The following is a 13,001-nucleotide window of genomic DNA, read 5'->3' as shown; positions in this document are numbered from 1 at the left end:
TTGGGAGCACGGAGTCCCACATTCAGCATATCAACCCTTAAAACCACTGACACCTCAACCCCTAAAACGATCACAAGGAGGAAATCCTACTTTCCTCACTCCCCACACTCCAGGATTTTACTCCAAGCACCCAAGCAGCCGGTTAGCACATCCAAACGTGAGCACAGATGTTTAGGGAAGAAACAGAAATGCTGCTCGGCTGGACCCGGAGTGTGAGGCAGCCCCGTGTCCCTCCCGGGGTGGCAGCAGCAGCGGCAGTGCCAAATTGACATCCGGCAAACCACGGGAACAAAGGCAGGGAGCTCGCTGCTTTTGTCCCTGCCTGCTCCACTCACGCACATGGTTTGTTCCTCCTGCCCAATTTCATGGCTTGGCAGGGGAAAAGGGATGGGCAGAGTTGGGGCTGTAGTGAAAGGAAAGCATAAGAAGAAAGATTTTTGGGTGAATATCACAGCCACGGGTTAACTGAGAGGCTGTGCTTGGGCTGTGAGAGTTTGCAGAGGACATTTCCAGGCAGTTTTCACACCTCTTTATCCCGCAAAAATCAGTGAGCCGCGGCATTCTGCCCCAGGATGCCGAGAAGGGTAAAAGCCTGTAAAGTTTCATCATGGGTGTGAATTCATGAAGTTTAAAAAAACCCTATAAAATAAAAAAATTCTAATACATGGCTGTCCTGGTCCTGTACTCTTCCAGCTGCCTCCACTCCTAGCTGCTGGACTACATGGATTTTGGGCTGACTTGGGAAGGCTTTTTTGACACCAATTCGCTTGGAGGAAGAGTTCATTCTTCTTGGATGTGTGGCTGTTTCGGCGTTTCCTGGGGCCAAGGCTGTAAGTCAGCTTCAGGCTGGTCCTTGGAGGACCTTGCTTGGCCTGAGGAGGCATCTGAGGTCATGAAAAGGAGCTGAGCTGCTGCTGTGCTGCAGATGAACGGATTATTTCCCACTCCTGCATTAGGAGCTCTGTGGATTTAGTAATTTCTCCACTATGACGCTGCTTTTATCGCCACTCCAGCCCTTCCTCCGCACATCCTTCCTTCCTCCATCCACCCGGGAGCACCTGGAGACGCCTCTAAGCCACCAGACCGTGGTGTTTATCCCAGGAGCTCTGGGGAGGAGCAGGCTTGAAGGCTGGAGGGTGAGACAAAGCACAGAGAACACCCACGGGAGGCTGTCCCCAGAAACCACTGGAGGTGTGAATGCGGCGCTCAGAGGGATCTGTAGTGTCTGTTTCTCCTCGTTGCCCTGTGTTCCCCTGCTCTCCCCCATTAACCCTTTCCGGGGGAGCCCCACTGTATCACCCAGCCCCGCGGGATCCAGCGCCGCCTTTCCCGGGAGGAAGGAGCCCGGTTAAACCCGCGATGCTCTTTTCCCTCCGAGTTAAATATCCCAGAGGCTCCCATGGGACTCCCAGGCTCTTCAGCCCTTCAATGATCCTGCAGCACCGGGCTTCGTTATCCAGTGAGTGGGAAATCCTTGGAAATGCAAAGAGTGGGTGAAGGGAAGAAGGAGAGGATGCGAACCATGACAAAAGCCTCCCCGAGGTCTTTTCCCTTCCATCAAAGCTCAAAAAGTGGGATGGGCGTTCCCTGCACGGTAATTCCCATTGCTGCCTCTCGCAGCTCACGCTGCCCCGGGAAAGCGGCTCCTTGGGCAGAGCTCATCCCTGAAAAGAGGGGAGAAGAGGGGACAGCCCGCCCCCAGCAGCTGGAGAGCCCAGTCCGTGCCTTGTCCCACCACCGGCTCTTCCAGCAGTGCCGCCGCAGAGGTGGCAGCTCAGCGCTGTTCCCAGCATTTGTCACGGGCATGCCATTCATTATCCCCGCGATCCCCGGCAACCGGGGCAGCCCTAATTACAGCCCCGCTTTGTTTGGACTGGTGTCTCTGCCTTGAACGCAGAAACAAAAGGCAGCCGATCGGGACAAGCGATGCTACAAAGGAAGGAGCAGGGGGGGCAGAGAGGATTCTGCGTGCTCCAAGAGTTGGGGATGCTCCCTGCAAATCGATCTTCCCCCTCTCCAGCTCACGAGATTTGGCAGAAAGCTCCGGCTGAAGCTGCTGCTCAGAGGTTTCGCTTTGCCCGGGTGATGAAGGGCTAATTGGATGCAGATTAAAAGTCACTATTAGGGATAATCCCTGCGCGGCCGTGGAAGCGCGGGGAGCATCCCTCCCTCAGCTCCGGGACCCCGGGGGCCCTTTTTTTTTCCCCCCCCCCCCAAAAAAAAAAAAAAAAAAAAAGAAAAAAAAAGAGAATGAAAAAAAGATAGTTGGAAGCGCAGGATGAGCTGGGGGAAGGGAGATGGAATGGGGGAAAGCTGGGAAGAAATAATTGCCATGTCTGAAAACAGTTACTATGGCAGCGACAGTGTTCGCGCCGCCGGAGCGAAATGTTGGGGACCAGCAGCGGTCCCTTTGTCACATCCTCAGACACACATTTAGATGCTAATGCTGCCTTTAACCTTGGCTGCTTAACCTTGATGGGAGGGGAAGGGCGGCGATGAGGGAGAAAAAGCAGCGAGAGGCGGGGGGGTTTACGGAAAAGATGGGTTTCCTCTCCCTAAATTTGCCACCGAATGGACTTGGCAGACTCCTCTCAGCTGCGATTAACGCTGTTATTTCTGCGCTTAATATTCCGCGGAGGTTTTACCAGCTTATTTATGGATAGCTGGCATTAGCACCAGCATAATTCACCGCTGCGACGCTCCCGTTTATCTCCATCCCCTCGGGATTGTCTCATCTAGGGCCGGTTTGGAGAACACCCCCAGGTTTGATCGGCCTGGCTATCTAATCTCGCCTTTATTTAGAACCGCCGTGAAAAAAGGAGGGGTGCGCAGGAGGGAAGACTCCCCTTTAGACTTTGGATGGCGGGGAAAGGAATTTTGGTGGCCTGTGGGGCTTTTCTTGAGGCTCCAAGGTGTCTCCAGCTTTTGGAGCTGAAAAAAAAATCTTGTTCCACATGGAAGAGGGAGGAAGAGAGGGAGGGAAGGAGAGGGGAAATTTCCTGGGGAGCGCTACCTGGCTGAAACAGCATCTCCTGCACTCCCGGCCCCGAGCATGGGCTCACTGCCCGAAGGTAAATTCCTAAATCCCAGCGCTACTGCACACAGATTAGCCAGTAATTCCGGGTGCAGCCCGGGATGCCCTGGCTTTGGGATTATCCTTAACTGCAGCCTTTAAGGAAGCTTTGGCTGGAGCGATTCAGGCAGAGGAGATGAGAGCCGTGCCGGATCTGCCGCTCACAGAGATGACCCTATTCTTCTGTTTCTGGCATTTTAAATTTATTTTTAAAGCTCCGGGTCTTGGACTCAGTGATCACTTGCAGCTTTCTCCACGTGCTCTCGGAACCTCATTTCTCTGGCGTGGTGGCAGACTATAGCCTGAGCTCACACCAGCTCAAAGATCAGTCTAGGACAGCCCTTCTGAACAAAGTATTTCCATTTTCCAGCCCATCCAGTGTCTGTGCCTCGACTTTGGATCGGCAATGGCGCCTCACTCGTGCCAAGGAGTGTTTCTCCCACCTGCACGATGCCAGGCACAGAGTTCCCTGCTGTTTTCCCGCTGTCACCACACGGTGATTTCCACAAAACTGTGCCCAGTGTCACCTCTGAGGGCTGCAGAAGCAAGCTGCCTGTATTTTTAATGATGGCATGTGTTAATAGGGAAACTTATCTCCACACAAAGCCTCCACACGCATCCTCGGGGAAGTATGAGGGTGAGGAATGATCCCACTCCAGCCCGACAAATCCTCACCACACACTGAGGGGTGAAAGCATCTTTACATTAAAAGCAGTATCTGTCTTCTGCAGTGCACTTCTTTCTCTGGGGCTTTTGGCTGAGCTGTCACATGGAGTCGATATTTATTTTACAAAGGCTGTAAAAGAGGTAATGGGTAATATTGTAGCAACCAGCCTGCTGCTGCTTTTTGGCTCCGGAGCAAGAGTAGAAATAAAAGCAAGAGCTCTGGCTCAGGTTTTGCCCAGAAGAGCTGGGGCTGCCTGGAGGTGTTCAAGGTCAGGTTGGATGGGGCTTGGAGCATCCTGGGGTAGTGCAAGGTGTTCCTGCCCGTGGCAGGGGGTGGAACTGGATCTTTAGTTGGAAGCAGATCTTTAAGGTCTCTCCTGTGAGTAACTGGGACAGAAGTTCCATGGCTCAGCTATCCGGAGACTTCAGGAGCTTTATCAGGGGTTGAGGACACTCACAACCTTTACAAAATATGAGACCCAAAAGGCATTAATGGCTGCGATCAACACTTAGTGCCAGCCCTACCCTGGATCCAGCACAGGTGAGGTTTTCCCCCTGTGGCATCTCTCTGCCTGGGGACGCTGTGACAGCTGCAGGGGACACAGATGCTCCACATTGCTCTGCTGCTTTCCAGCTCGAATCATCACTGGTGCCAGGTGTCCCTGAAAAGCTGTGCCTGAGTAGCTTCTGGTACAGCCCCTGGTATCTCACGTGCAAGGAATAATCCCAGAATCCCAGAATGGTTTGGGTTGGAAGGGACCTGAAAAAACCACCTCATTCCACCCCCTGTCATGGGCAGGGAAACCTTCCACTATCCCAGGTAGCTCCAAGCCCCGTCCAAGGCTGCTCAACCCCTTGGACGCTTCCAGGGGTTGAGCAGCCCCACCTTGGCTTGGTTACCATTTTTAAGGGTTTTTTTGACTGCTTGCTGCGGTCGGTCACGACGACAAACATAAGGATAACCAAGCCTCCAGCACAGGGGGAATGGGGCTCCCGGGGGTCCCCCAGGAGCAGAAGCTCGGGCAGGGGCGATCCGGGGAGGACGCGGGGCGGAGCGGGAGGAAGGCGGCGGCGCGGCCCCTCCTCCTCCTCCTCTCCTCCTCTTTCTCTTCCTCCTCCTCCTCCTCCTCCTCCTCCTCCTCCTGCCGGGCGGGGCCAGGGTCGGCAGTCCCGGCGCGCTGCCGCCGCGTGGAGCCGCGCTGCGTGTTCCCGATCACATATCCCCGATCCCGGATCCCCGATCCCCGTTCCCGGCTCCCTCCGCCGCCCCGAGCCGTGCCCCCGCTGCGGGCCGGCGGCGCGGGGATGGGCGCGGGGCTGTGAGCGCGGCCGGGAGCCGTGGCCATGGGGAACATCTCCTCCAACATCTCCGCCTTCCAGTCCCTGCACATCGTCATGCTGGGCCTGGATTCGGCGGGCAAGACCACGGTGCTCTACCGCCTCAAGTTCAACGAGTTCGTCAACACCGTGCCCACCATCGGCTTCAACACGGAGAAGATCCGGCTCAGCAACGGGACGGCCAAGGGCATCAGCTGCCACTTCTGGGACGTGGGCGGCCAGGAGAAGCTGCGCCCGCTCTGGAAGTCCTACAGCCGCTGCACCGATGGCATCATCTACGTGGTGGACTCAGTGGACGTGGACCGGCTGGAGGAAGCCAAAACGGAGCTGCACAAGGTGACCAAGTTCGCGGAGAACCAGGGCACCCCGCTGCTGGTCATCGCCAACAAGCAGGACCTGCCCAAATCGCTGCCGGTGGCCGAGATCGAGAAGCAGCTGGCCCTCCACGAGCTGACCCCTTCCACCACCTACCACATCCAGCCCGCCTGCGCCATCATCGGCGAGGGGCTGACGGAGGGCATGGACAAGCTCTACGAGATGATCCTCAAGCGCAGGAAGTCCCTCAAGCAGAAGAAGAAGCGGTAGAAGCCCAGCCGAGGCGGGGAGGGATGGGGGAGCAGACAAAGGAACCGAGGGGGAGACAGAACCAAAGCGATTCTTTTGGGTTTAATCGTTCTTTTTTTTTTTTTTTTTTTTTTTTCCTTCATTTTTTTTCCTCCTTCCCCAAAGGACAGACAATAGTGGTGATAACAAAGCGGCTCCCGCCAGCCGAGCCCAGATCCCGGAGCTCCCCTCTCCCACCGCCCCGTGCTCCTGAGGGTCTGATCCGGACTCTCCTTGGGCTGGAAACAGGGAAAAACCGGGATGAATCCCCCCGGGATGAATCCCCCCTCTCCATCTCCGGGACCACTGAGCCTTTGTGTGCCGGGGAACCAGCAGGGCAGGACCCTGTTGAAGCGCGTTCGAGCGGAGCCCAGCGTGCTTTTGGATCTTTAACGAGGGCATTTGGGGGCGTCGATGCCAGCCCCCCACATGCCTTTTGGGGCGAGGGGTCGGTGCTGCGGGGGTGTGGATGCACCGTGGCTCGGCAAGGTCAGCGGGGAGGGGGCTTGCAGCCCTCATCCCTGCATCCCTCCCCCGCGGGTGGCGGTGGGAAGGGGTGTTGAAAGCTTGGGTGGGGGGGTTGGACCAGCAGAAAATGTCTTGGAGGGGTGGGTGTGATGGGTAAGGGGACATCCCCCCACCCTGGCTGCTGTTTTGGGGTGCAGAGCAAGGACGGGCAGCCTTTGGCTTGGTGGGGAGGATGCGACACTGGGGTGCTAAGCAGCTGCTGAATGGTGCAGAGTTTGAAGCTCTTGGCTCAAAAAAACGGTGAAAAAAAGAAAAAGAATGCCGAAGGGTTTGGGGTGAACGCTGCTGGAAGCGTCGGGGGGGTTGTGCAGCACCCCCGTTTCTCCGAGGCTCGGCGGTGTCACCCTCTGCAGCAAAGCCCCCCGCAGGTGTGCATTGTCCCCGTGCTCAGGGTGCTCACAGGTGCGGCTTTGGAGGTGATCCAAACTAGGGGTTACTTAGCAAAACCCCCCAAAAAAGGCAGAGTTTGGGGTTCTGGCCACTGTGCTGCTCTGCAGTGGGGCAGGAGGCCAAGTCAGGGAGGGTCATGGCAGGGCAGGATGGATGGATGGACACACAGAGATGGCCAGAGCCTGCAAAAAATCTCTGCTGGAAGAGGAAATGGCAGGGGGTGAAGAGGCGTGGGGGGGTTGTGGTAGGTTTCTAATAAAGATTCAAACCCGATTAAAAGCCCCTCGCTTTCCCCAGTAGCCACAGGGGCAAGTTGTGCCTGCAGAGCAGCCTGAGCCGGGCAGGGCCAGGCCTGGCCGCCTCCTCCTGCGGGTGAACATTTCATACCTGCGTGGGGCTGGGGACCAAAATCCACTTGCTGTCTGTGTTTGAGCCTGGGATCCAGCTCTCTGGGGTCTTGGCTTCCCACAGAGCTGAAGCAGGCAGCCCTCAGGAGCCAAATGTGCTGAATTTGGAGGCAGGCAGGATTTTCTGGTGATTTTACACCAGCTTTCCCGTTTGCAAACCCCTTCCCAGAGCAGCCAGGAGGGAAGCACCAAGCAGACAAAAGCAAAATGCCCTTCGGGTTTTGGGAAGTTATCTTCCCCTTGCAGCGAGGAGCACCTTTCAAACAGCATTTTTGGGGGGCGGGGTGGGGGGGTTTGTGAGGGAACAAATGTTGCAGCCGAGGTGTTTCTTCTCCTCTTGTGGGGTTTGAGTTCCCGATCTGTGTGGGCTGGTCCCATCCCTTCAGGTGGCTCCCTTGGGTTTCCCTGCTTTGTCTTCACCTCCAACACTTTGGTACTTGCTGTTGAGAGAGACAGAGAGAGAGAAAAAATAATTATTTATTTTTGATGCCACAGAAGCCACATGTATTAACCCATTTTTGGGAGAGCGACCTGTTTGAAATGTGGAAGCTGTGTTGTTCCCAGCAGCTCCAGGGTGATCAGGTTTTAGGAATGACACTGTTGGTGGTGGGTTTTTTTACCTCCTGGCTGGTCTCGGTTTAGCAAATGGACAGGCTGTTTTTATGGAGCTGGGTCCTTCCTGGATTCCACCCAGCTGAGCATCCCTTTGGAGAGATGGCAGAGGGCTGGGAAGTTCGGGTGGGACGCCGTGCCCATGCCCTTGCCAGCCACTCTGCTTTCTGCAATAATTAAAAAGACTTTTCCAACCAGTAGCTCTTGGCTTCCGTGGTGTTTCCGTAATGTTCCACCCGGTTTTCCCCCCGTGAGAAGATGAGCGTCGCCCTCGGTGGGCTGCAAGAAGAGGGCCCTCGGCAGAGCAGCCCCCAGAGGGAACTGTCTGAGCTCTTTGCAAGGCTGTGCATCTTCTCAGATTCTGGATGACCTGGGTTTTTTGGCAGGTCTCGTTCCCCCAGGTCCATTCCCCGTGTTCCCATCCCGTGTCCTGCCCTTGCCATTGTCCGTCAGTCTCTGTTCCTCCCGTCTTCCCTTTTTTTTTTTTCAGCTTTTTTTTTTTAAAAAGATGCAGACATAATGCTGTGAACTGAAATAAATTATTTATACAATGAAAGGGCCTGATAAAAAAAAAAAAACCAACAAAAAAAAACCAACAACCAACCAAAACCCAGTGTTCTGCTCATTTCTCAGTATCAGTGCTGCATTTTGTGTGGTTTAAAGGAGGTTCCTGTGCCTCCCCGAGGAGAGGAGACAAGGGGACAGAGAAGTGACCTGCTGAGGATCCAGTGTCACGGGTCTGTCACGTGGCAGCCAGCTAGGACATGGGGGACATCCATAATTTGCTGGTTAATGAAATCTGAGCTCTTTGGCAGGTCACTTAATGTCTCTGCATCCCTGCTGCTGTCTGTGGGAGAGGAGGATACTTTTTCGTGGGGGGAGGATTTTGTTCCACCACCTCTTCTGATTTGAAATCCATGTTAGGGGGGCGGTCATGCAGAGAGAAAGTTCCCATTTTTGCTCAGCATGGCTTTTTTTAAACGGGTGGCCTCGGGCGAGCGAGTGGTGTCGGTGGCAGAGAGCCAGGTCTGCAGGGGTTAAAACAGCATTTGGGAACAGGATGCTGCAGACAGAGCTCGAGGCTGCCTGTGCTCCTGGGTGGCTGCTGACACAGGAAACCCAGAGTGACATTTCGGGGGGGAGCGGTGGAGCTGGGTGGCAAACCCCCTTTTTTTTTTTTTTTAATTTTTTAAATTTTTTTAAAATGATGATGAGGCAGCCAGAGGGGAAATGATGAGCCTGATTTGTGAAAGTGAGTTTTGGAAGGGCTTGGGGTGTTCTCACCCTGCCTGAGGTTTGTGGTGTGCACAGTGCCTGGGTGAGGGGATGTGGTGTCTGCTCTGCAGGGTCAGGGCTGGGGGCTCTGAGGGGTGACAGGAGCCCAGGGCACGGCCTGAGCTGTGCCAGGGCACGTTTAGGCTGGATTTTAGGAAAAGGTTCTTCCCCCAGAGAGTGCTGGCACTGCCCAGACTCCCCCAGGGAAAGGGCACAGCCCCAGGCTGCCAGAGCCCAAGGAACATTTGAACAATGCTCTCAGGGGTGCACAGGGTGGGATTGTTGGGCTGTCTGTGCAGGGCCAGGGCTTGGACTCTGTGATCCCTGTGGGTCCTTTCCAGCTCAGGAGATTCCATGGTTCTTTGAACCCAAAGGCTTATCCAGCCCTGCAGCTGCTGAGCTGCTATCGAGGCTCAGAAATCCCTTGGAGCTGAGCGGGACCGTGGCATTCCAGGATTGAGCTGTGCATTGCTCAGCTGCCCCCTGACCCTGCAGAGAGCCTCTGTAAGTTGCCGTGTTCCCCGCAGGCTCCCTCCTCACCCAGAGCATCACTGATGGGCTCCTGTCCCTCTGCCACACGGTCCGGTGCTCCTGAAGGTGCTCCTGACCATCCTCTGGCCCGATTTTCCATGGGATACTGTGTGCTCCTCCAGGTTTCATGGATCTGAAAGCCCAGCAGTGCCCACACCTTCCTTAGCCTGAAGGAACTTGTCCTCCCCGATCCCACCTGGCAGAATTTTTGGGGGTTTTCCGACTGGCCTGGACGCTGACTTTGTGTCGCTGGGCTTATCTGTGTGCCATGGGAGCTGGACTTCAGTTCCTTGGGTGCCACATGGAGCTGGGGGAGGCTTTCCTCCTGCTTTAAAGGGGGAACCGTGCCTTTGCCTGCAGTGGAGGAAGAGAAACAGCTGCTGTGACTTTCGAGGCTGTGACCGGGGGTGTGTGACTCCGCAGCTGGGATTTCTCCTCCCAGGCTTTGCGGGAAGGGGCGGGAGGGGCTGTGCCCTGTGGCCAGCAGAGCTCCTTGTGCTTCCACGGCCATCCTCCTCGGAGCAGCCTGTCCCGCTGGCCAGAGCGCCTCTGTCAGCAGGGGGGAGGCGGTGTTTGGGCCGGTTGTGATGAGAACATTGTCAGGAGAACGTGGCACAAGAGGCTGCTGGCCCTGATGGATGGGGATGGATGGGGATGCGCCGCCGCCCCGGGCAGGCAGAGCAGTGAGGGACAGTCCGGCGTGGTGTTTGGGGACCCTGGTGGCATATGGAGCTGCCAGGCAGTGCCCAAGGATGCTGCAGTCCCTGCACGGGACTGGCCGGGAGATAAAGCAGTTTGGGCTGTGTCAGCTGACAAGGAGCTGGGACATTCCAAGAGGATGGATCAGGGCTGGGAGCGGTGGGAGATGGGGTCGGGACAGGGGTGAGCAGAGATGAGGCATCTGTTTTAAAGGGATGGTCATCCTTAGCCCACCCCAAAATGTCCCTGGTGGATCTCCCCTCTCTGCAGGGCACCAGAGAAGGCTGCTGAGTGCTCTCTTGAGTGTCTCCTTGGTGTATCCCGCTTTTCCAAGTACGCAGCTTCCTGACCTCTCCTCCACCCTTGGAGCCCCTCTGCTGCAGGTTGTGCCTTGCCTCGTGCTGTACCAGCCACAAAGGTTCTTCTGCCTCTCTTCCCTGGCTTTGCCGTGTTAAGCTAAATCCCTCTGCTTTATTTCAAATGGGATTTGCTTCCCAAGCAAGGATCTTTAAAAGGATCATCCTGGTTAATGCAATCCGGAGGGCACTGGATCCCTGGAGCGTGGAGCAGGGCGCTGGCGGCTGCTGCACAGCACCAGATGCTTCTGGCCAAATTTTGGGGTGGGCTGAGGATGACCATCCCTTTAAAACAGGTTAGAAACCGCTGCCAGAAGAAAGAAAAAAATCCCACAGTGATGCAAGTGTTGTTGGCTTCGTTTCAGGCAGCCCCATCCTGGAGCTTCTTCAATGGGAATTACCCCCAAATCAGCAGAACTTTTTGTCTGAGTAGCAAAAGGCCACTGCTGTGAGTTACTTTAAGCACTTTGCACACACACCATGTAAAAAAAAAAAAAAAAAAAAAAAAAAGCCTCGTGCTGGCCTGGCAGAGCAAAATTGAGACATTTCAGCATAAGGATGTTTGAATATGGAGAGTTCAGCCTGGGAATATTTGCTCTAATAAACCATTCTGTTTATTTCAGCTTAGCCTGTGTTTGCTTCCCTCAGACATTTGTGTGAGATTTCAGGCAGGGAAGCTCATCAAGCCCATCAGACTCTCCAGCAATGACATTAAAACACTGCTGGAAGGTGAGCTGTGGAGCCTGGACACCCCCCAGGTGAGCAGAAGGAATTCCATGTGTCCCATGACCCCTGTCCTCCCTCCCTGACAGCCCTGACTGATGGAGTCCCACAGCTTCCCAAAACACTGGAAGCACGATGGGAATTTGTGAGAGGGGCAGAGAGCTCTTCATCAGCCCACAGATTAGATTCTTCTCATTTATTATGAGTCATCCTTATTTATTGCCGTGAATGATATCATAGAAAGGAATTCTTATTATTGATATTAGCAATATTATAATACATGTATTTATTAATAAATAGTGATAAAACCAGTAAATAAATAACAAAAGAGTGGTGAGGCACAGGTTGTCCAGAGAAGCTGTGGCTGCCCCATCCTTGGAAGTATCCCAGGCCAGGCTGGACAGGGCTTGGAGCAACCTGGGCTAGTGGAAGGTGTCCCTGCTCAAGGCAGGGGGGTGGAATGGGATAAGCTTTAAAGTCTTTTCCACCTCAAACCATTCTGGGATTATTTTTATTGCCCAGTCCAAATTTTGCAGCTGGGTGAGCTGCTCTGGTTCTCGTTATGCCGTGGTGCTGGAGCATTCCCAAAAGAAGGGGCTGGGGAAACAGGCACTCCCAAAGCTCCTGATCCCACCTGGTGTTGCTTTCAAGTATCTTGCTGCCAGGAAGAGAGCAGGATGCAAAGCTGGGCCTAAATGCAGATTTTTTTTTGATACTCCTGCCTAACCTTGGTCACATGACTTAACTTGCCCCAAACTTCTTTTCCACAGGAATAAAAGGAAAATTCCAGCATTTTTCCTCCTCCCTGGGCTTCAGAAAGAAGTTGGGGCTGGTGTGATTCTCAGATCCCCATGGTAAAGATGCTCAACCTGCAGGATTGTCCCTTCCCTGGTGGAGAACGGGGCTGAAGGCTGAGGGTGGGAGGAGATTCCTGCAGATCCAGGTGCTCCTGCCATGCCATGGCCACGTTATTGGGTCCCAAATTATTATTGGGTCCCAAATTATTATTGGGTCCCAAATTATTATTGGCGAATGATTTCTGCTCTGGGATAAGAAACTCAGGGTGTCCCCCAGACTCTTAGCTGGAGGGGGCAGGGATGCTTTTCTGGGGCTAGGCTGAGGTGTTTTGGGGGGTCTGTTTGCCTGGGCACCCCAAACTGGGCACCCAGAGCTGCACCAGGGCTGGCTGGGCACCTTGGCTCAGCCCCCAGCAGCTCCAGGCCACTCTGGTTTCATTTCTGAGCTCCCTGAAACCCTCATGCAGCCTTATCCTGCAGGAGATGGCTGTGAGAGGGAAGGTGAGACCCATCCTCAGCCCTGACCCCACAGCTGGGGGGTCCCTGCAGCCGTGGGGGTGGCACTGGCACCCTGTGGGCACAGGGCTGGGCAGGAGCTCCTGTGCCCACCACAGCACGGTGCCAGGCCAGGGCTGCAGGGCTGGGAGCAGCTCAGGACTCTGCACCCAGCAGAGGTGAAGCCCTGCTGTGGCAGTGGGAAGGGGGAACACAGGGCTGTTGTTGTGCTGGTTAATCTTTAAACAGCCCTGGAAAGCCCCTCCTGCCCTCCCTTCCAGCTCTTTGGCAGCTTCCCCACCCTTCTGCTGCCTGGTGGGAATGTGCAGGGGATGCAGAGGGAACGGCAGTGCTGCAGGTGTCCATCCTCCCAGGATGGGCTGTGCTCTTCCCAAGCATCCTTGGAAAACACCTGGGTGCTTGGAGGGAGCTGCTGGAGAGGACAGTGGAGGCTGGGGAGAAATAAACACCAAAATAATGACTGATGACCCATACAGAATCACAGAAT

General features: G+C 55.0%; 1 protein-coding gene across 1 annotated transcript; it reads left to right on the top strand.

Annotated features, from left to right (window-relative positions):
• Positions 1-4,907: 4,907 nt before the first annotated feature.
• On the top strand, positions 4,908-8,070 carry ARL4C (ADP ribosylation factor like GTPase 4C). The gene is made up of 2 exons (XM_041400268.1): positions 4,908-5,658; positions 5,807-8,070. The coding sequence occupies exons 1-2, from the start codon at positions 5,084-5,086 to the stop codon at positions 5,892-5,894; spliced, it is 663 nt and encodes a 220-aa protein (XP_041256202.1). The 5' UTR covers positions 4,908-5,083; the 3' UTR covers positions 5,895-8,070.
• Positions 8,071-13,001: the final 4,931 nt, after the last annotated feature.

Source organism: Onychostruthus taczanowskii, unplaced genomic scaffold (assembly GCF_017590055.1).
Source record: "Onychostruthus taczanowskii isolate IOZ18803 unplaced genomic scaffold, ASM1759005v1 scaffold176, whole genome shotgun sequence".
Lineage (NCBI taxonomy): Eukaryota > Metazoa > Chordata > Aves > Passeriformes > Passeridae > Onychostruthus > Onychostruthus taczanowskii.
Note: the sequence above shows the minus strand (reverse complement) of the source record. Positions and strands in the feature narration are given on the sequence as shown.

What these genes read in the sequence shown, in the direction of transcription:
- ARL4C (XM_041400268.1), top strand. Translation starts at nt 5,084, where the DNA reads ATGGGGAACATCTCCTCCAACATCTCCGCCTTCCAGTCCCTGCACATC. An exon ending in CTCAAGCAGAAGAAGAAGCG is followed by an intron (nt 5,659 to 5,806) that starts GTAGAAGCCCAG and finishes CCTTCCCCAAAG; the next exon opens with GACAGACAATAGTGGTGATA.